Source organism: Hoplias malabaricus, chromosome X2 (assembly GCF_029633855.1).
Source record: "Hoplias malabaricus isolate fHopMal1 chromosome X2, fHopMal1.hap1, whole genome shotgun sequence".
NCBI classification, from domain to species: Eukaryota; Metazoa; Chordata; class Actinopteri; order Characiformes; family Erythrinidae; genus Hoplias; species Hoplias malabaricus.
The window spans coordinates 46,084,270-46,111,051 of NC_089819.1; the positions used below are offsets into that span (position 1 = coordinate 46,084,270).

Here is a 26,782-nt window from a genome sequence, read left to right on the forward strand (position 1 = left end):
GGTTGATCTTCAAATAAAAACAGACCGATGCACCCAGTGTTGTCTGTTCCTATTGAGCAAAGCTACACATAAAGCATTGTTAATTTGCTTTGTCACAAAGCAAAAGCCAAAAGCCAGCTCAAAACCGCCATAAATATAACACAGTAACAGGGAGGAAAGCAGCATGCTTGCACCCATGGACTATAAAATGTAATTAACCCTTTAAACATTAGGCCTACTAATCAGTTATAAACTACATATGTAACTACATGTAAAAAGCAGTGTATAGTGTGTGCTACTCCAGAGCTGAGGCCTCATTATCAATAAATGTGTTTGGCATTCATTAGATTTTGAGAAAAATGCAACCAACTGAGCTAGAGGTGTGGAAAGAAAATCCTGAAAATCCTTCAAGATGTGCTGAAATTAATGGAAGCTGTAGAGTGGATAAACGATATACTATGTATATGATTACTCTTTTTACTTATACTCAATTACATACACCAGACACTAGAACAAAGACACTGAATGAGAAAGTATTGTGTAACGTGTACATCAAACATGAATGTCTGTTCATTTTTAAAGGACAGGGTCGATGATGATGATGACTGTGTCCTACAGGAGACTGATACTCCTCTGTGGTCAGGCTCAGCCGGAAGAAGGATGGAGCAGCGGTCACTTTATTAAAGGCCTGCTGTTCGACATGCTGCGATTACAGCTGCGATTTGCACCCTCTATTTGTTTTAACCTTTTCAGAGCAGAGAAGCCCATTTCATTTTAATCACAATTGATGAGATGGCATGCGATCAATTAAGTAACATTGTTGCCTCTCTCTCTCTACCTCTCTGTGATATTGCTGTATCCATTTCGCTGCAGCCTCAGGTCGAGTCTGTCCAGTCAAATCCTATGCAATCAGTGTCACTAATCTGGTTTTATTTGCACAAGCTGAACGAGTGTTGGCTATCAGGTCCTCAGAAAGTGGCCGTCTGCCGACACAGATGAAGGAGGAACTGATCAGATGTTCATCTGGGAAAGGTCAGAGCTGATGAGCCGGACAGCTAATTAACAGGTTGCCAAACAGCTGCAAAAACGGCTTGTTCAAGTATATGGGCAAGTCAAAGGAGCCATGGCCTTTTTCTTTGTAGAGATACCTCCGTGACAATCTGCATTTAGTTATTCCTGCTGCACTCCGTACAATTAGTAAACTCAAGTGCTTTAAAGTGTCCATATTGCTTTTATTATCTATACTGGAATGTATGGCATCAAGTGGGACTCACTTGAGCACTCGTATATTGTTGTTGTCCAAAGAAAAACATCGCCATTCTTGATTATTTTTAGTTTACTACATCCTTTGGAGAACATACACTATAAGAGCACAATGGATTGTTAATTAGCTAAGTAAAAAAGCTAATGCTTCAGCCTACACCTTTTCAGTCAGTATTTGTTTTTGTTTTGATTGACATGTCTATTAAAAATCAAAATAACTACTACTACTACTACTAATACACCCTAAGTGCAACCATCAGAGCTGTTCAGAGACCACCACTGACCAAATATAATCATGCTGTTGTACCATTCTCAGCAAAGAATTATCATCATCTCAGTAGTGGCATGCTAGTGTTTGGTTTAAAACGCTGTATCTACCTTGTTGCTACAGCTAAGGTCTCAGTGTCTGACCACAGGACAGCTGTTGGTTGAATTGTCTTGTGTTTTGTATCTCTCCAGATGCTGTGAATGATTGATTGCTTCGCAAAGAAGATGCTCCAGGGTTCCTGGGTCAAAGTCACTGAGAAGTCAATGACGAGGCTCTAATGCACAACATAAAGGCAACACTTGATTGAACACGGGAAACTATGTTCATAAAAACCTCTTCAGTTTCCACTAAAAGAGATAAATCTCTATTCATCTAATATCATCTGTAAGATATATCACTGAGATCTCAACCACAAACAATGGAACTACCTGGGGATGCTACGTTCAGCAATATCAAAGTAATCTCTAAGAGTGTGAGTTTCCAATTTCCACGAGTTGGAGGTTGTTTGAGGACTAGTTCTGGATCACAAACACCACTCAATATAATGGCAAAGCTATTGGATGGACCTTCATCACTGCTGGGGGACTTTATACACCTCTTGATGATACTTTGATTTGGAAGTGGAGATTTTAGTCTTTTGTGCTGCTGCGTCTCACTGTATTATACACAATGTTTGCTGAGTACCAGTTCTTTACAGGTACATCGACTTTTATTATAAACCATCAACAGACAGAGACACATACTGAGACCAGTGTAGAACAAACAGATATTGTCTGGCTACCATTCTCAGAAAAGGGCTATCAGCTTTTCATATCACCTACCTAGTATACTGCTGCAGATTAAGATTATTGTTTGTTATTAAACGTTTTTTAGATATTCTGCTCATCTGGGTAGTTTGCTGCACCTTTTACTGCCTCTTCTCTTCTGGGACTAGATGTTGGAACATTTCTCTAAATATATGATGGCATTCAGCCACAAGAACACTAATGAGTTACTAATACAAATAATACAGCATGAGGCAATACAAATTTACTCATGCTGATTAGTTGTTGATCACAAACCCCACTTCATCTCATCCCACATGAATTGTGCAGACTTCTATCACTCAATGCGATTCCACTGCTCCACATCCTGATGTCTGGGGCTTTATATCCCTCTAGCTGTTGCTTGTCCTTAAGCACATGTGCAGCTTCTCCAGAGCACTTTATTTCATTTCATATTTTATTTGTTGTATGATGATTATACAAACTGTGCACACACAATTGACCATTTGTGTCAACAATGGGTGAGCCTTATGTGAACAATGGGTTGAACTGACCAAGTGGTTATAAACTTACATACAAAGTGTTTTTCTGTGGCTGCTTTTTGTACTATGGATGCCATACCAAAAATATTTTCCATTCTCCCTAACACAGCTTCTCCAAGCCCATCCTTTATAAACACTCGCACAGCGTACACTCTTATTCACCTTTGATCTAAGGAAAAGGCCTCTGCCTTGGTGAGCTGGGACAAAAGCCATAGCGGCACCTCCAAGACGGCGAGACACAAACAAACCGCCCTTCCTCCAAACCCCTGGACAACACTGTGTTGATTTGTTCAGTTCCATCCGATGTGAAAGCAGAAGAGTCAGGAGAGCCAAAAAGAGCTGAGAAAAGTCAAATCTCACACTCCATGTGTTTGCTGAATTTGTGTTTTGTATCTCTCCGGATGCTGTGAATGGTTGATTGCTTTCCTAAGGGGTGTCTCTAGGGTTCCTGGATCAAAGTGCTAGCACAAGTCAATGAGGATGCAATATTGCACAACATAAAGGCAACATGTGACTTTAAGGGGACGTATCCGATTGTGGGAAAACACTGCCCTCTCTGGTTTGTTTACATTCAGAAGCTCTGTGTCTTTTATGGAGGAACAATATGTTAGAGGGAAAAAATATTTTTGTTTGAATGTGGATGAATTATAACTTTTTATTTACTGTATTCACTGATTAAATGACCACAGAAACTCATTTAGTTACTCATACGTCATTTAGTTTTGTAGCAGTTTGCAGTAAAGCAGTTAGCCATCTCTCAAATTTGGAGTCAATTCCACATTAAATAATTAAAAATTGCAAAATAAGTCATTTTTTATCCACCTATGGAGCAAGAATAGAGCAATATCCTCATTGTGGTTTGAAGTTTTCTCCATTGTTTACAAAACTCCAGATGCCTTTTTGTTACCATGAGTGATCAAGACACTATGATAATTTTACTCAGGTACTGACACCGGGGAACACATTAGAACCATTTCAAGCACACAAACAGAATAGAGAGATAACAAATGGTGAGAGAACATCCGCAGAATTTTATTTTATTTTTTTTTATTGTGCTTTAATATTGTATTCAAGAAAACACATTCTTTTACACTATGAACAAATAATCAAAAATACTCCAGTAAGGATTATCTGTAATATACCTCACTGAGATAAGATCCACTAACAATGAGGTTACCTAGAGATGCCTCATGCAGCAGTATTGCATTAGTCTCTAGTGTGTGATTCCAGTGATGTTAGATGATTAGTTCTGGATCACCAAAGCCACTCCATAAAACCTCAGAGGTACTAGATGGGCTTCTATCTAGAGAACACTGCAGAGAACACAGCTCCACCCCTCCACAGACCACTTTGACTGATGCTTGGTTTAAGTCTTTGGACTGATTCTCTGGCTTATGTGCAGATGCTCCAAAGTGTCCCATTGTATTTACTGCTTTTCAATGCAAATACAAACTGGTCATGCAGAATTACTAACTGGACTACTATCAATAACTGAAATCATTAATTGTAATAGATGTGTACAAGTTTAAATTGTCAAAACGTTTTAAGAAGCTCTGGTTTATGTTGTTATTTCAATGGCAGAAACGTGTTGTTTGCTGTTTTAAAGTGAGCCGACCTCTGCTGCTCAATCATTAGACCATTTGCAGTTATACTATATAATGAACCACATGGGTTGTATAGATCAGGGTTGATTCAGTCAATTGATTCAGGACCCAGCTGTAGGGCACTGAGAGATGATTTTAACACTCTACCCAACAGGCACACACATAACACTTAATTGAACCTTCTCAATGGTGGTAGAACTACACATGTCCAACCGAAAAAGCTACTGTAAGACTCTGTGCATAATTCAACTGTAGTTACAAGCAAGTAGTAATTCTACTGATTTGTCTTGGATAAAAAGAGAACAATAAATTAATATCAGCCTTTTGTTCTGTGTCATTTGTAACTGCATGCCATCACTCAAAATGTTGCATTTCCACTGCATATAATTTGAACAAACAAACAAATCCTGTAAAAGGCACGATGAGCATTTCTTCCTTCCTTCCTCCATTCTTTCATTCATTCAGTAATTCATTAACTGCATCTTGATAACTGTCACTGTGTATCCTGAGCCAGTTCACAACCACAGCTGCAAGTCCATCGCAGGGCATCACTCCCTCACAGTCACTTGCGCTCACACTTGTGAAAAGTTTCATGAAGACAATCCAACATGTGTTTTTGGATTTTATAAAGAAACCAGAGCACATAGAGAAAACCCTCACAGACACAGGGTGAACACACCGTACTCCTCATAGACAGTGAATTACCTTTAATTTAATATAATCTTGTTTTAGAATTGAAAGTTGTTAAAGTGTACTTCTACTTTAAAGTTATTTATTAAAAACACATTCGGTTTCTTCCAATTCAAACACAACACAGTGGAAGCGGAACTTTAAATATGAAAAACGAAAATTAAAAAAAGGAATTTAGACACAAGGAAACATAAACTAAACAAAGATGCACAATTAATATTAGAACAATCAAATACATACATGATGCAAAGTAGGTTACGCTGCAAATGGCTGGTTAGTGCGTTAGTAGATGAAGCCGCACTTGTCCAAGGGAATACATTTAACATTATAAAGAAGTTAGTGGTGGTTTTTCTAGCCTAAAAGCTGCAGGTTGATATGATGTCTGCTATTATATTAACATCACTCCTTCACTTCCTGTTGTTAAGTAGTACTGCAATAAGTTACTATATCTCTCTGTTATGATTTGTGTCATGGTGTGTATTAAAACTGCAACATAACACCTGTGCTGTTTCTGAAAGCCATGATAGTAACCTAAAAGGCCATAGGCAACATTGTAATTAAGCGAGCCAAAATGCTTAAATGAATCAATTATATCAAATAATGAAATAAAAAATACAGGCCTGGCTTCATGCATTATTTTTAGTCCAATTAGTGACCTCTGACCCAGTACCCCAAGGCTGTCCATCACCTGGCTTTTTGAGTCCTCAGGTCTGACACCTGCTTTCAAACGTGCAGTTTCTTTCATTTTCTTTCTCCTTTATCTCACTCTGTTCATCTCCCTGTCTTTGTATACTTAGAAGGAACAGCAAAGTACACAGGCCAGCCCATGGTGGGAATTATAGCCTGATTGACATGAAGCAGGTTAAAGAAGGAATAAGTTTTTCCTCAAGCACATAGAGTGAGAGGCAAAGAAATAAATGACTATGGACCAAAGGATTTGTTTAATTTGAAGTATATATACCCTTTATTCAAATGATTGAAATAACCCCCATATTTCCACAATCACTGTCAATTAAATCTGTTTATTTCAGGAATATATTTTTTACCATGTGCATAGAGAGAAAAATGTGGTGGTTACTGTGGCATAGAGGATTTCCAATAACTGTGTGATGATGCATACTAGCTTTAGGTTAAAAGACGCTTTTAAGAGGTTAGTTCCTTCACTCTGCCTACTATAGCACACACTTTATGACTTTTGTACACGGATAAGACTGTGGCTATGAAACCTTTCCTGCCTTAGATAACGGGTCTTGAGTTTGTTTGACTCTTTCTGCGCAGCATTTGTTAAAATGGACACTGCTCAGCAGACTGATGATGGTGGGCCATCCAAGCATGGGGTACTTTACGCCGAAGTGCAAGGACATCTTGTTTGTTTGTTTTTCTGAGACCCTTGCTGGGGTCACCTTCTCCCACCCGTATGGCAATGTCCTGAAATAGCACATACAGATTCCAACTTCCAGAGAGAGAGAGGGAAAGTGCCTTTAATGAGTGCATATATCAGCCTGGGTAACCAGGTTCCTAACTTTTATGATCTAATCTTTGCCGGAGTATCAACAAAAGCTCCCCAAAACAGGCCTGTAAAGGTTTCATAAAAGAAGCACTGGAAAGCTTTAAAGAGACATTCATTGACTTTAATGGGATGAACTGATCACCCATATCTAATAGAAATCGTAGCCTTTGGCTAAAGCTGGGTGGGATTCGATTACACATGGAACACAATGCTTTTACCGCTTCTTAGAAAACAGGTAATTGAATCTATGCAGAAGAAGAGAGGAGAAACAGACAATTAAAGGGAAGAATAAAACATTTTTGAGAAGGCCTTATTTACTTATTTATTTGACTTTCCAGAACTTTTCGGTGAGAATACGGACCGCGGTGCAAAGGCCAAGTCCCGACGTCCCATCTTAGGACAGCGTTTCCCAACCCAAGTACGTAACTCCACTTGCATGCTTTTTCTGCTGATTGAGCTGAGGAAGGCCTTGATCACTAGCTAATGATGAGACTCAGGGGTAATGGAGGAAGTTTATGAAACTGGAGCAGGGAAACACTGTTTCCCTCTAGACTGATTCATATCTCAACACCTGTGTACCTAAGGAGGGTATGACACAAAGCAGCTGCTCTTTAAAGTCTGTTTATAATATTCAGAAAATAATCAGTAAATTATTGCCTAAAACATGGATTGGAAACAAAAGCAAGCTCACAGTGTAAGCGGTTACAGACAATGAATGAACGAATGAGAAGTAGACAATATATAAAACTTTACATGAAAATGATGATATAAAAATACAAGAAGAATAAGAAAAATAAAAACAATGACAAAACATTTACAACAACAATATTATTACTAATCCTGATGATCAAGATGAAAAAGAAATGTTATCCCTGGTGCTCAGATATCAAGCATCACATGGAGATGGAGGAGGATGTGGGCTTGAGTTCTCTGTGCTGGAGCTGCCTCTGGCTGAAGGGAGGAGCCTCTTAAACTTGGAGGAGGATGAGCAGTCATTCATTCACAGCTGGATCTGGAGCTCAGCAGCAGCAGCAGCAGCAGCAGCAGACGGCCATGTCTGACACCTCTCTGCCTCACAAGTACGACTATATTCTATACTCAAACTTCTACAGAACAGCAAAGCGGTAGTGCAGCCACAGAGTAGCGGACCAGTGGAGTACAGGTCTAGAGCAGCAGAACCATAGAGTAGAGCAGAGTAGCAAAACAGATAAAACAGTACTGCAGTAGCGTAGAGCAGAAAACCATACAGTAGTAGATTAGCAATAGCACAAGGTAACAATAATACAAAAACAACAGAGCAGAGTAGAGCAGCAACAGAGTAGAGCTGAGCCTGTACAATTTGTGCCTAGGTTTTCTCTACTGTTTTAGCTCTGAAACTGAATTGTGCACAGGCAAGTCTTGTTCAACAGCATTGTTCGTGGGCCCCTGCTTTTCTTTGAGTAAAGCAGAGTAAATCAGAACAGCGGAACAGAAGGGTAGAGCAGCTAAAGAGCAGAGCAGTATAGCAGTGGCAGACCAGCAGCATACAACAGCAGCAAGAGAATATGGAAAAGCTTGAAAGAAGCAGAGCAGTAGCAGCCTATTGTAAGGGAGTGAACTAAAGAAGTATGGAGCGCTTGAGCTGACCATAAACAGATAAATGACCTCTTTTAATAAAACTTCATGGGAAAGATTAATCAGATCCTGTGCTTTTACCTGTTAAACACTTGCTTTTGTGCGGGTTCATAATGTGGCCTTTAGAGTGGTTAATCTTTCCATACTTGTGCTTTGAACTTTTACACCGTGTGCCTTTTACGCACATGCTTCTCTGTTTAAATATAAACCTGCGCATACTTCATACTCTGAAGCCAGTCTCAGCAGCTTTAAGCTCTGCCCTAAAAGCTGTTGAGGTTAATTACTTACAGTGATAAAGTAGGAAAACCTGGCTGACTGAATCTGGCCTGCTTCAAACTGTATTTGGAACACTGCAGTCTCAAAACTATAATGCTCAGCCTAGCTCTAGCATATAAACAACACCATAAAGAGATGTTAGAATGGAAAGGAAATAAGAGATTTTGACTGGTGGGGTCTTAACAACTTCAGTTTTTTTTTGGCTCGTTTGCGCATGCGCCGCTTCTCTCTTGAATGCTGTGAAATGTAAACTTGCTCGTGCTTGTGTTTGCGCACTTTCTGTAACGTGCTAAAGTGTGTATTTAGTCTTTTCTCGCTGCTGTGTGGTTAGGTGTGCTAGGTGTCCATTAGGAGAGTTGTTTCCTATTGCCTTTTTTGAGCACGCGCGCTTGGTTTTGTGATTTTGCCGCTTGTAAAACCGTAAAGCAAACGTTGTCGCGCCTGAGAGGATCCCGGCTGTCTGTGCGCGCTTATTTCTATCACGTGCTTGTTTTGCCTGCAACTGATGGAGCAGAGGATTCGTCGAGGTAAAGTGGTGTTTATTTTTCTCCCCTTTTCCACGTGTTTTTAACTGTTCTGCTCGTCCGTGGTGTTTGGGAAGCGCTTTCTGGAACTACACGACTCTGCTTGTTTTTGTTTTTTTGCGCAGGCTCCTTCTCTGTTGTTGACTAGTTGCAAGAGTGCAACGCAAAGTCGCTCGCGCCTCATAGGCTCCAGTTTGTCTTCGCGCACGTGCTAAACTTTTGCCTTCCTCCCCTTTCTTTCCTCTGTCGCGTGCAGCTGATGAAGCAGAGGAGCCGTCTCCACTTCCCCACGACGCGCTTTCTCCACTCTCCTCCTCTTCTTCCTCCTCCTTCTCCACCTCATCACCATCATCACCATCATCATCATCATCATCATCGTAACGACCACCACCGCTGCCACTACCACCACCATCATCATCAATAGCAGCGGCGCGTCTCCCCCTCGCCACATCGTCGTGTGCGCGCAGCCGGCGACTCGTGATGAACGCGCACATGATGCCAGAGCACAAGCTGTCGTCGGTGGCGCCGCTGAAGCCTTACAATGCCGAGAAGAAGGACGTGGAGCTCATCCTCGTCAAGGAGCACAACGGCGTGCAGTACACGAGCTCGAGCGTGTCGGGCCCCCGCGTGCGCAACCGCACTTCTGCCGAGCAGGACGACCGGGAGACATGGGGCAAGAAACTGGACTTTCTGCTGTCCGTCATCGGCTTCGCAGTGGACCTGGCCAATGTGTGGAGGTTCCCCTATCTGTGCTACAAGAACGGAGGAGGTAGAACAGCTTTTTCTACTCTGTCTTTAATCTTTACTCTGTAAGTAACCTCACACCTCAGCAGTGTGTTTAGCTTCAGACACTTTAGCTCTAGAAACGGAAAGACCAAAACACGAGGTACGGGCACTTTAGCTGGATTTAATCCATTCAAAGATGGAAAGCCCACTGAACTTATTCTGAACTTATGAAAAGTATGTTGCTGGGGTACTTTGATATTTTTATTTACTTATACTTAGTTATAATGCTACCCTTAACGTTTCACATACTAAGTTTCTAATGTAGTAGTATGTAAACATTGGTAAACTTCTTACATAGGTTCATACGGTAAACTGGAAAGCCCATTGTGATTTTTTGGATTTTGTGATGTCATAAATCCAGTCCAATGAAATTTGAAAGATTTCATTTCAAACCTAAACAGTTTATGTACGGTTTATCACAAGCTGTTCCTATTGCAGGTGGTTGCTAAAATACATAGAGATTTGGAAGTAAACGCCTGATATGTTCTGTATTATATATCTATATACTGGATATATTCAGCCTACAACAAACTGATCTCAGTCAGTTCATACTGAAATTGTAAGTAACAGTCCAGAACAGGCTAACCAATCAGAACACAGGTCATTTACACATGACCCCTTGAGATTAGAAGGTCCTCTCAGACTTGTTTAATTGTCAGAGGTGTACAGAGGTTGTAAAATTTACATTTAAATATAACACTACTGCTTTTGTTTTTCTACCACTCAAAATTGAAATATGAACATCAGTTGGAAGATAAATGTAAACAAACATAATTAGATGCAATATTGCTCACCGTTCGAAACCTCTTTAATGCTGCAAATATATTAGAATTTAGTGTAGACACAAATTGTTATTAATTTACGGCTTAAGCCAAAATATTTTTAAGAAATTAAAAGGTTTAAAGAGTTTTGGTCAGGTGTTCCTTCCCTGTTTTGTAGGTTGGTGCTGACCAGCAGGCCACTGCTGCCATTGTTCAGTGAATTATATGGGAACTGATGGAACATCTCAGGGCTTTCCACAAAATTATGACTTGGGGGCAATGGCATTATTGCATTATTTTTTTCAGAACAAAATAACACCCTTTAAATAAACCTTCAGTGGAGTGTTTTAAACAGGTAACTTCTCTGTGTTCTATGTACAGGACGTGTACAGCTGTATATCACTGCTCCAAAGAGTAACTCTTCCAAATAGAGAAATGTGTTTAATAGTTAATAGAAGTTTATGAGGCTTTTTTTTTCAAATTTTTCAAGTTAGCTGGTGTTAAAATGATTTTTAAAGATGTAAACTGGAGGCAAAAATGGACATTGGTGGTTTTATTCAGACTGTGAATATACAGGAATAGCAAATCAGTGCAGCATTAACATGACTGCTCTTTTTCTTTTTTTGGAGTAAGCCACAGTTATTTTCTGGCTGATGTAAGTGAACAGTTCTGAAAGAGCAACGTTCCAGAAGTCCAGAAAACAGCTTCAGTGTTTTTCTTTCTAAACAAACACTGCTCTTCACCTGTAATAAGCGATTGTGTTTGTAACAGCAGTGTTTGTGGGTGTCCTGATGCATTTTTACATATTTGTTAATTTATTTAAATTACAAACACCGTTGTATTATGCCAGAATTTTAAGTAGAATGTCCCAGTTGAAAAGGAGAAACACAACATTGCATAAAAGATCACAATGATTATTTACAGCTTTTGATTATTTAATACATTTTATATGTATCTTATGTTGTGGCCTCATCAGTTCCACAAGCACATACCATTCAGTAGATTGGAATTTCTGTTTAAGTATTTGGAGTACGTCCGATCTGTTTTTAAATGAAAATACAGTTCTAAATGTCCTAGTCCTCAGCAAATTTGCATGTTTCTTCTCATGAATAGGACACTATTATGTTTTAAAATAACACACAGTATGGGGAGAGACTAATGTATGTTGGTTAAAAGAGAATGGCCATATATTATTAATTGTTTTATTCACTTCTTATTAGGCTTTTAAGTTTTCTGTCACATTGTTCTGCCATCGTTTTCTCATGATAATATCATGAGGGGCATAAGTCTCTTTTGAAAAATGAATAGCTTCAGTGCCATGCATAGAAGAAAGAACTGAAAATATTACCTCAGGGTTTACCCTCTGGAGGTTACAGATGTGCCTGTGCTTCAAATTCAGTATTTATTAATGTTTTTAATATTTTTTTAAAAATATACAGCATATGATTTTCACAAAAGCACCTCCTAAACACATTGAGTCCCCCTTTGTATTCCATCTTATCATGAGGCTGTATGTGACTCACATCTATTCATTGAGGGCTATGGAGGGGTTTGGGAAATATGAGATACACTCCATCCTCAGAGTGTAACTGTTGGATTTGTATGTCTGTCCAAATTGTGGACTAAACTAACAGACATTCATGGATTAAGGCATGTTTTCACAGAAGATATGAAGAATATCTAAAAAGTATATTCAGGTGGGGTTATTTTAGAGTAAGATTGTTCTGAAAATATTGATATAAAGCATAAAGGTATCAAATGCGTTTAAAACATTATGACAACGATGAGCAAAAGTTGCAAAAATGCCCTTAGACTCTGGAGAATTAATAAAATATTGTACTGTAGAAATGATTTGAAACATCATGATGTTACACACTAAACAGTCACTAGATTAGGAAAACCTGTGTTTACACTCATCTATTTTATCAGCTCCACAGACAATACAGGAGCACTTTGTCATTCTACAATTATAAACATACAAGTAGTCCAACTGTTTCTCTGCATACTTTCTTACCTCATTTCACCCTGCTCTTCAATGGTCAGGACTCCCACGGGACCTCCACAGAGTAGGTATGATTTGGATGGTGGGTCATTCTCTGCTGCAGTGACACTGATGTTGTGTTTGGGTAAGTGTGTGTGCTGCTGGTATGAGTGGATCAGACACAGCAGTGTGCCTAGAGTTTTTAAACTTAGCGTCCCCTCACTGTCCACTCTCTCAGACATTATTAGCTTGTTGGTCCTGCTGATACAATCAGGGCTGTGTCACTGCTGGTCTGAGAATAGTCCACCAACCAAAATTATTCAGCCGACAGCATCCTGTGAGCGATATCCTATCTCAACTGAAGAGGACTAGAGGATGACCAACACAAACTGTGTGGCAACAGATGAGATACTGTCTCTGACTTACTGTCTCTGAGGTGTCTACACGGTGGACCAACAAAGTAGGTGTGTCTAACAAAGTGGGCAGTGAGTAATAGCTTGAGCATCACTGCTATTTCTGATCCACTCGTACCAACACAAAACAAACTAACCCAAAACCACCACCTCAGGGTCATTGCAGGCTTAGAGTGATCCACTACACAAATCATACCTTTTCTGTGCTGGGCATAAGGAAGTATACAGAGAAACAGGTGAACTAGATGTGTAATGTATGAACTACAAAGTTCTCCTGTATTCACAGTGGAGCTGATTTAATGGACAATAAGCGTAGATATGAGGTAGGAGTTAATAATCTAGTGATTGTTCAGTGTATATTTGCCACATTGCCTCTATCTAAACAAATGTTATTCTCCAGGGGCCTTCCTGATTCCATACACTCTGTTCCTATTCATTGCGGGGATGCCACTCTTTTACATGGAGCTGGCTTTGGGTCAGTACAACAGAGAAGGTGCAGCAACAGTGTGGAAGATCTGCCCTGTGTTCAAAGGTTGGTTTTTAAATTTTGTTTATACACTAGACTCATGTATTAATCTCAAATTTGTATTTTATTATCTGTTTGGAACTTTCAGTACTGTGAGGTAGTACTGAGCATTTACCTAAGCATATATCCTCTTTCTGCAGGTGTGGGCTACACTGTAATCATCATAGCTTTATACGTGGGTTTCTACTACAACGTGATTATAGCATGGTCCCTGTACTACCTGTTTTCCTCCTTCACGAGTGAACTGCCGTGGCAGCACTGTAACAACACGTGGAACAGCCCCCTGTGCAAAGAACCCAAGTACATCAATGGCTCTTCCTTACTGGGCAATGGCACATCCTATGCCAAGTACAACAGAACGCCTGCTGCAGAGTTCTACAAGTGAGTTCCTTGAATTGTGTAGGTTTTTTTTGTTTGAAGTCCAAAGTCTTGGTTCCAGTGAATATACTTATCTTTCCATGTTTGTGATTAGCTGTTTCCTTGTTGCACTACATCACTTAATCCCAGGCCAAATGCAGCCCCAGAAACAAAGATCTTCTGCTTAAGGTGGTGTCCAGGATGTCCCTAGAAATCTCATTACACAACATATGCAAGTGTTTGTTGCCATGCCTTCTAATAATTAGTTTCCACTATTTAATGAACATCCATTTCTGAAGCAGGTGTTCAGATGTGCACACAGAGTATGTATCATCACTATGGGTGAGCATTGCCCAATAGTATGGGAATTATATCTGAGCCAAAAGTCACTATGCCCAATGGCAAATAGCTTGGCAGGTTTGTAAACCCCTCAGTGAGTTGTGGTGCAGTGAAATGGTGTTTACTGGCAAATTAAAACCTTGGGGATGTAATGGCATGTTTGTGATCCAGAATTAATTAAATCTATGCATTTTCATCAACATTTGGAGCTAAAATCTGTCATTTGACTCAAAACAGGTTGCCTTATATGGCCAGTATGTTAATAGAACCTGTCAGTATTCTATATGCAGAGTCAGTTATGTGGGCAGTATTCGTATAGCATGGTTTTCCTCTATAAAATAAACATCATTTTTAAACTCCATGCAAGTAAACAAACATCCATTTGAAATATGAAGGGGATTTCAGTGTTGTTGTACCAAGCAAGCCAAGTAACTCTTAATATATTCCCTTTAATATCTTCCTATCATTTCCTTGTACTTTGTCATGTTTTCCCAGTTATTCCCTACATCCTATTATAGCTGACTGATAGAGCTCTTAATGGACCATTTGCTCCATTCTCATTTAGCAATTGTTTTATGTCTTTTATCTCTTTGGCCCCATTGTTGTTTATATTGTTTTCTTTTTCCATGCGGGCAGGGGTGGAGTAAGGCATCTGTACAATGTTGGCAGCTTTGCTGTATATGTGTGTGTGTGTCTTGTAAGTTGAAGGATGGAAAACACTTTTAAAATGGGATCTTTGTGACAGAACGTGTTGACAGGGTCTGGCCATTAATCATTGACAGTAGTAGACCGCAGAGGGTGCCATAATTGATTTGGTCTAGCCAAAAGCAGTGGGGCGTATAAGCATCAGATTGCTATGTGAAAGTGGAGCAGGTTGCATTCCAACAGTCTGTCTTTTTCTGTGTTGTGTGTGTGTGTGTGTGTGTGTGTGTGTGTGTGTGTGTGTGTGTGTGTGTGTGTATGTATGTGGTGAAAGTTTAATTGAAGCTTAAAAAGGTCTCTCTTCACCAGGAAATATCAAATTAGCGAACAAGGCTTGTACAATGTCTCTTTGCTGATGTTTTTCACACAGACCTTTTAATTAATGGCCAGTGTTGATTTGCTACAGGACTTTAGTGATTGATTCTCAGTTGCCTTAACTGGGCATTGCATGTTTACGGCAGAACTTTAATTTTGCAAAGTATTGTTTTGATATATACTTTATAAAGACAAATAAGGAAGGCTTACGTAAGACAGCTTTCATTTTACATAGTTTGCACTTAATCAGTGTAATGAAACGTAAGGTTACTTTAAAACTTGGTGGTAATTATTTGAAATAAATCAATTTAAGCCATTTACCTTTAAGCAGAATTATACACACCCCTGCCAAGGTTTGATTTACAATACATTTTCATTTAACCCATAGGTTTTTCCTGACCTGAAATGCTATTAACAAGTGGTAAATTTGGTAAATGCCATTTTGAAAGATATCCATACCACTTGAAAGTGTCACAAACTTTAGAGATAATGTAAACTTCAGATGGTCCTTGTAATTTCAGCCACATTCCAGAGTATTCTAATCAAGTATAAACTGAGAACACATAATGTAGCAGTTTTGTATTCAGTTACTACTCATTTGCAAGTGATTCAGAAACCAAAGTATGGTTGTGCTAGAGGCCAGGAAGAATCTAAATATCCACAACAAGTTAATTCTGATGAATCTGAGAAAATCTGGTGCCAGTGTATCAAGGAAGACATTCCAGCAGACATTGCATAAGGCTGGTCTCTATGGACGCCAACTCTCTGGTCCTGTGATGGCAAATAAAGACTTTGCAATTGATTACTGAGGAAGGGAATAAAAAAGTTTTTCATTAACATCTGTAACACAATATCTTATTTTGACTGGTCTAATAGGCATTTGCTATATATTAAAATTCATCAAATATGAATTATTGTGGGTCAAACTGTAGATCAAATATCCAACCTTTTTCTTTTTTTTTGGGGGGGGGGAGTATGATAAAATCTTTTATTATTATAAGAATACAATTGCACTTGACTTTCTCATGAAGTGTTGACTTTAAGATTTTAATGCATGATCACACTTCAGCTGCATTCTTCAGTACCCTGCAGGATATATTTCTAGTAATTCAAGCTTTTATTGGAACGTACAAGGTAACATTGTTCATACTGTGCATGATACATAACCCCTTCAATGGGCTGCTTTCCAGGATTCCTATTAACTCCTGTAACTTCAGAGTAACCTGGCCAGTTTGCATTCAGTATAATTACTGGTTAATATATGTTTCATCAATGATACATCCTTAAATACCAGGCTAATTACGCCTTAGGCATTTTTATTTAGTTACTACATGGAGCATAATGCAAACAGACTTAAGAATTACCCTAAACTAAAAGAAGAACATGATAAAAATATGTTCCCTTCAGGGTCACGTTAAGGGATTTATGGACATTCATTTAATTATCTTCTGTAATCATCTTTAATCATGGTAATAGCACATACAGACTAGAATTAACATGTGTTTTCTTTATAGGAATAAATCAGGTTTAATAGTTGAAAATGGCACACATATTGTGTTGGCCAACATTTTTAAACATGGTTGGTAGTGTAACTGTGAACCCCACCAAATATGTTTATTAGAAATATAAAAGTAGCTCAGATCTTTCTGATCAATTCTGATTGTTGTGTTTTGCGGTTTACTCTTTCTATCTTTTTAATGTGATTTATAACCCATTTATTTTAAAGCCACTCTCCTTCCCAAAAGACTCCTGAATTCTCCTGCCCGTCCAGCCTTAATTTGTGCAGCCCATACGAGCAAATATTGGTGTTAGGTAAAGTTGTGTCTCTCAAGCCACAATCTTAAGTTCTTAAGTAGTAAAAGTACTGTTGATACACATATATAGCACTGTTTTCATTTTTTAAACAGTACGTTTATGATTTGTCATACTAGAATGAAGATAATCCCTAAAATCTTTTGTCCTGACATTTTTTTGATAACCACTGGAGTCCCCCACAATTTATGTGAATGAGAGCACATCCTGTAGAGTTATGCAGACATCCCTGATTAGTCACTTTATGATTTGTTGTTTCTTTTGAAGTGTCTTCTTTTTCGCGCATGATATGAGCACAGTATTTTGGTGCATGTGAACAGTAAAAGTGGGTCACTAGCAAAACTACCCATAAAACTTTTCTGTTGCACCCTAAAACCCTGCAATCTGTTGCCTTCCACCTATCGGTGGATTCTGGGCTCTACAAAAAACACTGAGCCTCTAACGTTTGAAGTAGAGAGGAAGAAAGGCATTCTGTTTGCACTTCAAAGAAAGGCAGTTGTGAGTCTGTGTGGAGATTGGGTTCTGGAGCCCAGAGGAAGCTGGAGCAGTGACTGGGACAATGCACAGGGCTTATCTTTGAGCTGATGTGCCAGTCGTGAGCTGTAGCTGAGAGCCATGTGGTGTACAGCCTATTGAAAAAACTCGCACTTATATACTGCCTTTCAGAATCTCTTATCACACTCATATGTTTATGACAAACAAATGCATTAATTTGCTCTAAAACTGAATGTCTGTTAAGTTTCCTGAATGATTGTGTGATGTTAAATGATTCTTTTCTATATTTTGCTTTAATACATTACATTTCATCAACTGGTTAAACACATATGTTAACTTAATTTTACATAGAATGTGTGAAGAATTTTTGTTCAGAAAATACAGTGGTCCACTGAGTCATATCACAACATTTATGAAGCAAACAAAAGGCTGAGAACACAACAGCATTAAGGGAAATCACAATGCACATACAAATGGGAGAAAATACTACAGATAGAACAATAGAATGCTGCTCCAATGCACCATTTCTTAAATGCAGCTTTTCAGTTAATGCTGTTGTGTTCTCACGTTTGTGGTTCTGTTCTCTCATCTGTATTTGTGATTGCGTTCTCCCTTAATACTGTTGTGTTGTCAGCTTTTGTTGGCTTCATAAATATTTCTGTAATATGACTCAGCAGGCCACCGTAGAACATAATCTGGAGTGTAAAAATTCTAAGAAAAAGGTTTGTTTTGGAGGATTTCCTTCATAAACACTGCTTTTATCTGAACACTTCATCATGTTCTAAACAGGAGAAGGTGTTGCTTGATGTCTTTGTTAAACTGAATGTCAGAACACATCACTGTAATGCTGGGTAATGTGTGTGAAAGATAAACTCTGAGCTTTTAAACAGAAAAACTCACCTTATACCACATGTACAGTTACAGAACATAAAAAAAGTTTCCAGCTTTCTTTATACTCTTTGCCTCCATACTGAACTTTTTAAATAAGAGGTTTATACACTCGTAAATATGAGTCCTTAAAAAGGTTTTTGGAGAGGTGCCATAGAACAACCACTATTGGATCCCATTTCAGTGGAATGCTCTTTAAAGACGCATTTTTGAAACCTTTTAAAGTTTAAAGAATCTACACATCACAGCAGCATGGGGTTGTGTCTTAAATATATCACTCCACATTAGAACAAATCTTAATACAATACATGTGGTGTTTTTGCCCTATAAGATTACTTCAAATAATGTAAACTTTAAATTATACCAGGCTGAACTCTTTAGTGAACCTAAAATGGCATTCATTCATAAAACCCATTCATCATAAAACACGTTTAATTTTAAGAGGTTATCTTTTCATTTCTTAAATATACAGTCATTTTTTATCTTATCTTTGCTTTAAAGGAACACTACAGAGGGTTTCCTACCCTCCTCCATAAGTTACATAGAGCAGTTTCTGCCTGCTCCTTGAGGGTGTCCCAGAGCATAAACTGGTTCATTCAAGGAGTACAAACCATTTACATTTCTCTAATTTGGGTTGCACCTAATGATTTAAATGGAAACATATTATAAATAAATAATGGCTTTACTTTAAGGGTAAGGAGGACGTATTGCATGTCACTTGCCTTGCTCTCTCTGGCTTCTGGACTCATACACAATAAGGCTTTGAAGGGTGGTTTCCTAAGCTGTCCTAGTTGCCTGAGAGGATGTGGAAGGCTGTCATTTCCCACTGTCTCCTCCCTCTTGCCTCTGTCTCTGTAAGCAGTCAGTGACCAACACTAACCCTGACATCAAGTCTGAACACACAGCTCCCCAGGGCTCTCTCATTAGTGTATTCCATCCACAGCAGGTGTCCCATACACTATCAGATGGAAACACCAACTCACAAACCTAATTGCCACCATCACCTGTAAAAAGAAAGATTCCTATATGGATTAGAGGGAAAATGTTTACAAAAAAATGAATAAAAATGTATCTTACATCAGTCAGCACAAGCATTAAAATGAACCAATTATTTCTAAAGTCATTGTCCATTTTATCAGGTCCATCGAACATATACGTGCATTTTCTAGTTCTACAATTACAGAGTATAGTCCATGTGTTGTATACTGTATGCTTTGTTAGTAGCCTTTCACCCTGTTTTACAATACAATAGTAGTAGTACAATAAGCAGGATCCCCACAGAAGCACCACAGAGCAGATATTACTTTGGGCGGTCAATCATTCTTAACACTGCAGTGACACTCTGACAGGTGTTAGCATGTACTGCACTGGTACAAGTGGATCAGACACAGCAGTGCTGCTGGATAATTTTCTTCTGCTCTGTATTTGTAAGTGATTGAGATTTGATTGTGATTGTCTCAAACAGTGACTGTTTTGATGGGTTTGAAGAAGTTTAAAAAAAAAGGATCTGCATAGAGGACTATAAAATTTAGTCACTCTGAAGGAACATGCAGCAATAGATAGGCAACCAAAAATTAAGGAAGATGGTCGCTGATCCCACACAAAAGTCCATGTCATCACAATTTGTCCTTAAGTCAGTAATCAATCTTGGCAGCCACACAAAGGCAAGTGTGATGTTGTGTGACAACCTCAAGAATGAAAATTTTCATCTACTATTTAACCACCCACATTTCTTTTCACTGCATTGTTTTGCCAGTCAATCTATGTGCTTGGTGGGCAGAGAGTAATAGTTGTTGTCAAAAACAGGGGGAATTCTCAATGGGGAAGCCTTCCAGACACAGATTAATCCTAGTTTTTAACTAATTCACACTGTGTATAAGGGTTCTTCACTAAAATCCACTCAAGATTTCTTATGATGCAAGAATGCCAGTTAGATGTAGGTTAAATAACAGCCATTAATGAAGTGACAGTAATTTGAGGGATAGAAAAACAGCTCCATGCAAACAGCAGTGATGCAATATATTGTCTGCTTCTGCTGAAGTTGCATTTTTGAAAATAATGAGGCTAAACAGAGCAATACTATACAAGTGTGGTTCATGAAATGTGTGTGAAGTCTAAAGAATCTTTTTAAAGTTAAAGGACATACACTACTCATCTATTAATTCTCCTGAATTAAATGGCATTCAGTCATCAGAACTAGGTGAGTTTTGAGATGTTAGGTGCTAATGTTGGATGACGAATTGTTCTCCAGCTCATCTCAGAAGTATTGGATAGAGCTTCATCACTCCCAAAAACAAAATCAACAAAAGATCCCACACTATTCCTTTACTGCACAGCCCAAAATCTGTGTTCATTGTACTCTGACGTTGCTGATATTTGGCATTAGACAAGGTAATGGCTCATGTGCAGCTGTTTCAAAGTGTCCCATTCTGTTCATTGCTGTTTTTCTATGGAGATTATACTAGCTGTGTGTGTGTGTACAAGCTTGTCTGGTAATGTGTTTCTGTAAAAAAAAACAGAATATAAAGTATATACAGATTGGCAACCATTTACTTGTTTTTCTTAATTTTTTTCTTTGTGTTATTTATAATCCATTATTTGATGGATTTTTAGCCTTTGGTTAAATGCAGAATTTGCTTCAAAATCATTGTGATGCTTCACACTAAAGGGAACTGAGCCTTTGCTTTTACTATGCTATGCTCAGCACTGCAGAAAATGCACTATGTAACTTTTTGAGAGGGGAGGGTAGGAATCTCCTCAGCATGAATTCAGTGTTAATTCTCTGGAAAACGACTTGCTCTATTTACACAAGAGCTCACTCAGACATTACTTGGAGTTTGCAGGGGGCTGACTGGATAAAGTCTGGGTAATGTTCGGATATTTGCGTTCACACATACAGCTTAAGCAATGTCTGGAAAACTTCTGAGTGGCTTTGCATGTCTGAAAGGGGCTATAAAGACAATGACGAAGAAAAAATGCATTACCCTCACACCATCATAATATTCTGATGGTGAACTACACTTTGAACTCTAAACTTATATTTGAATTCCTTATCTTCAGACTAAATGTTGATTAATGATCAAATGGTGTGATCTTTCCTTTAAGCTAACATGTGCATGTTCTTCTTGGTGATAAAATGGATCAACATGTGGTTTTTGGAGTATGTTGCGCACTGCCAGGTTTTGTGTTGTGTGCTGTCATACTATAAGAGAAACATGGTGCTTCCTTTATGGTTGGGTAATTTCAGAGTGAACATGCATACTTTGAGAATATAATTTAGATGATTAAGTGCTTACTATTAATTAGAATTGGATTGTAAGGTGGCTGATGTTGGAAGTATACACCTATTCAAATAGTGAATAAAGCATCATTTAGTCAATAATTTTGGACCATTCATTCTTGTTAGATCCTCCTGTGTAAAAATAGCCATTATTATGTGTGAACTAGGATACAAGAACAGAATACAAAAATCCTATGATCTGATGCTGTATATTCATTGACCACTGTAGATGCTTTAGACTGTGTAATCAGATATGCTTAGCATCATAACATGTAAGGTATCCTTGTGACCCTGTAATTGCTTGACTGGCAAAGAGCATATGCATTTTTGTGAAATTAAAGAATCAGATACGCTTGGCATTTGACAGTGAATTGAAGAGACTTCAGACTGGACAGACAACAAACTACGGTGGAAAAGTCAGCCAGAATGCCTGCCAGTGATGTGCAGTCATTCAATTACAGGGAATCTTGCTTACACAAGTTTGATTTTCTGGCTAGGCATTTTTCAGATGGCTATAAGAGACAGATTGGAAAATAGAACTGGCTGTGCTGTTATCACATCCATTCAGCACAGGAAGATGCCCTAGGGTACACTCTCTTTTAGTGTATGTGTGTACTGTGTTTACTGTTATTAAGTGAACCTTTTGATTTGTGGAGGATCCTTTTTCCTTTACTGTTTCTATGAAGACTTTGGGAATAGATATATAATGTGGGGATACTTGTACAGGTCTTGATGCATCAGTACAAGACACCGGTTTTGGTTTTAATAGGCTAAGGATCTATGCATTGTGAGAGAATGTGTGTCATTAAGCTCTACAACCAACCTTTATGGCTTTCCTTACAATGGATACAGATTTCATGTTCCCAGATGAAATATAGCAGGTAGACATGTTGGAAAATATTGTTGCTCTAATTAGGTTAAAGTTAAAGTATGGAAAAACCATAGAGATTCTTACAAACAATGTCCTGTGAATAACCCTTTTTACATTCTCCCACCAACTGTATTGCCAGTTCCATCCACTAGCTAGACCTCTACCAATCTTATGACAATATTAATCTTGAAGCATAAAGGCTGATATACACTTCTGCATTGACTCAACGCAGAACCTATGCCCAAGGCTATGCAAGAGTCCTATGTTTTTCCTCTATGTTGGTGTCTGCGTCACTACACCACCACACCTCTAGGGCTGAATCAAATATCTTCCTTTACACTATGTAGTACCCAGTGCAGTGCCTGCACTCATTGCCTGTAATGGATTATACAGTTCAGGGTTGTGGCGGGTCTGGAGCCTACCTGAAATCACTGGGTGCAAGGCAGAAACACACCCTGGATGGGGCACCAGCGAATGAATGAATGAGACAGTGAATGAATGAATCTTTAAAGTAAACAATTTAGGGAGTAGGGTGATGTTCGGAACAGAGCACAGGTGCCAGGAAAGTAACAAATACAAAGCTGGCACATTTTTTCCCACTTCTCATTATTTTTTCCCCCTGTCTCTATAGTTTGAAGAAAGGAGTTCCTGGTCCTGTACTTCTTTGGTTCAACATAAACAATGTCCGTCCGCCTGCTGAACAATCACAGATAGTCTGCGTATAGTTAAATGTCTGGAGAGGAGCGTGTCAGACTATGCTGTAGCCTATGGCATAGGTTTTTCATCAACGTGTTGTATAAATTAAGGCCAGCAATTGTGTCACTTAATAAGCCAATCATTTTGTGAATGTAATTGTACACTGTCAGAAAACCTGTCACTGTGGTGTTACCTTTCGGTGTCACTGTGGTGGTACCCTCAAGGGTACATCATTTTCAGTGTCTGTACCTTTAGTGACAATAATGTACCTGAGAGTGTACAGTGTACAGTCAACTCATTGCCTTGTTAATTGCTTACATATGAGAGATGAGTACTGTGACCAAACAATTTTCCATCCGCTTATTTAGTGTAAACAAAGATCCAGGGAAGAAGCTTTTGTTCTGTTTTCTCCAGTTTTAATATCACTGTGATGTCAGTAGCACAGTTAGGTTTTGTATCCAGTTACGTCTAAATAAACATGTGTTCCGTAGTCTTACACTGTCCACTTACCAAGTTTCCAAAGAGCTGAATGTATGAAGGTGTCAAATGAGTGAAAAAATCAAACACATATTTTACAGTCTATCTGTACTTACATGAGCAGGCCTTTTTTATTCCACAGAGCAGTTTTACCATATTAGAATTACCATTTATTTAAGTTGCTTATCAACATTTGAGGACACTAACTGCCTGCTGAATGTCATTTTTCTCATGGAAATTGTTTTAGAAGCTCTGTGCTTGGACCACTACTGTACACAATACTATACGTGTTCATTATAAAAAGCATATAAGCTCAATTCAATACCTATCCATTGCTGAGACACTCATGTTGCTAACTTCCCAACATAATTTTTGAATGATCAGTGTGACCGTGTTTATGGAAAAGCTTTGAAATTACATTTGTTTCTTATCACAGGCTTTTTCTTTAAAAAGTATGCAGTGCTGTTTTTACGTGGCCTGAAAGGGGACATATGAGAAGACTGTTGCGTAAGTGTAGTTATATTGAAAGTGGAGATGTGTGTGGCGAATGAGAGTGAATGTTCTGAGGTTAGATGCTATGACAAGGTCACAGACAATCCAATGGGCCCATGTTGCAGTTCACTGTGTGACATCATCTGTCTAATTACTGTAATGTGAGACATTACACAAGTGCATCATGAGGGACTATCGCTTATCTCCAAAACGCAGAAGGATTCTTTGGGCCCATCTCTTTGTCTTTATCGATTTCATTGCCCACTTCCTGTGGACCTCGCAGCTGTGCTTTGATCGCCATCAAGTCCAGGACAGACCAAGCACGGTTTGCAAGTTTTATCGTGTGCCACTGGGCAGCCCCTCCGAAGTTCCTCTGCTTTTGTAAAAGTGGGGAAAACCTCAGATAAGAGCACTGTAACTAAACTCACAGATCCAGATTAAATGTTTTCTTATTATCACTCGACATCATCAAAGTGAAGCAAAGCGAGTAACCCACTCCACACAGTAGGAGCATGAATCAGCCGGTGCAAGGATGAAAAGAGATGGAAAAGTGAGTGTGCTCACGCTAACGTGATGGACATTTTCCAACCTTGCCTGTAGACAGATGAAGTCTGTTTCAGATTATGAACAAACGATTTGCTCATATTCCATGGAGAAACTTATTTAGCGGTCATTTACACCGCAGTCAGTATACTCCGCAAATGGTTGTGGTCATGGTAGTAAATCTCAAGCAAGGACAAATATACAGGTCCTCCTGGTTATGTCGTAAATGTTTGCTCCATGAAAGACTTGCTTACAGTATTTCAAAGTGATTTCAAGGGACGTTTTTTCCAACCCTGCAAAGCTTAGTCTCAGAAGTTGAATGCATTTTCCGCTTCTCAAAATCTGAGTAATCAGTGACATTCAGTGATGCTGAGATTTTGGCTCTGGAGTGGCTGGTCTATTGTTCTGAGTACACGAGTGGCTTCTTTTTTTGATTAGCAAAGGCTAGACAGAAGCCCTTGTTGGTTTTTTAGGGAAGCAAGGTCCTTGTAGCCTGTAAAAACTGCTTGCATTAATGCCCAGTGTGACTGCAATTTGTATGACGGTCGGTCTGTGACATTTCTACAGCACTGTGAGGAGAATTTTGCTAAATATTTCTTTAAAAAATGTCTAATTTAAAGATCACTGACCCCACCTTAAACCTGTAAACTGGAAAATGTAAGGAAACAATATCCCATGGGGCTGATCCTGTGGGACGGAAAAGCTGAAAACAGCATGTAAATGGCTTTAAATTCTTGTCATTTTACAATTCTTAGGTTATCAGATTCATTAGTAACCAGTAAAATAAAAATTCTCAAGACTCAACATTCAGCTGTCTGTTTCTTACAGGGCATAGGGCTGATGTATTTCTTTGTTTTTGACAGTGCTGTAAGAAAAAAACATTTATTACAGGAAAGGTGAGGTCCTATATATCTCTCCTACATTTCATACCTTTGTATTTATGAAACCATAAAAATTCTTGAACCTTTGTAAGCCCTTCCACCTAGAACAGGAAAAGGACCTCTGGGAGGAGAATGGTTCCACAAGGCTTTATTGGTAAGCCACGACCCGGCAGAATGCTCGAGGACCCCTGACACAGGGGTTGGTAGTGTTTGAGAAAGTGTTTGTATTGACAGAGAATGAAAATTGAAGCCATAAACTACAGGAGCCGTTTCTCTTCAACAGACGTCTCACACAGATAAAAGCAAAGACTGGTTTCATGTCTGAGTCAAGACTTGCAGGCTGGCACACAGTATATTTCCAAAGATGTTGGTGATATAAAAAAAAGGCACACCTTGCTTTTGAGAGAAGAATGCAAGGAAATTATCAGTTGCAAACATAACAAAATGAAACAGATTCCTATCTTGATAAACATTTTGATGAGTGTGTATACCAATTCATTCTGTGCATCATATAAACTCATTAAAATTTGTTTTGAACTATCTCATGGAACTATCACTTTTGGTTTCTTAAAACCTTGTAGTGCATTATTTTGTTACTCTGAAGTAATGGAGCTACATCCAGTACCTTTGTGTGGTGTTTGTGGTCTAGAACTAATCAACACATCTGTTCAAGATCAGCACCTGACTTTACTAATGCTCTTCTGGCTAAATGCTATCCAATTCTTCACAGGAATGAAAGAGTTGTCTACATCTAGACTAAAGGCTTCCCACAGGAATTACAAAAATATATTACAAAAATATATTCTATGAATATATTCTATTAATTGTCTTGCCAAATCGTTATATTGAAATATCTGACCGTCTTCATCATTTGCAAGTGAAATGCATCCTTGATTGGATGTAAATACAGAGAATTTTACCCAGGCATTTACATTGGCAGCATTCTCTGGATTGATGTCTTTCTCAATTGCCTATGAACCAGGATTCTCTTTTACAGATACAGATGGAATGTTACAGGATGCTTTGTGCTGCTGTCATTATCAATAAAACTGAGGCATAGCATGAGTACAGATGAAGGAATATGTTTAAAAGCATCCAATACAGCTCCAAATATCATGACACTATGGTTCCAG

The 26,782-nt window shown here is 38.7% G+C and overlaps 1 protein-coding gene across 1 annotated transcript in view; it reads left to right on the forward strand.

The window, feature by feature from the left end:
- The first annotated feature begins 9,514 nt into the window (after positions 1-9,514).
- Positions 9,515-26,782, forward strand: part of LOC136677407 (sodium-dependent noradrenaline transporter-like) — a 28,416-nt gene continuing 11,148 nt past the window's right edge. The window contains exons 1-3 of the mRNA XM_066654927.1: positions 9,515-9,803; positions 13,376-13,507; positions 13,642-13,882. Of these exons, the coding sequence (XP_066511024.1) occupies positions 9,515-9,803; positions 13,376-13,507; positions 13,642-13,882 (662 nt within the window). The remainder of the gene's footprint in view (positions 9,804-13,375; positions 13,508-13,641; positions 13,883-26,782) is intronic.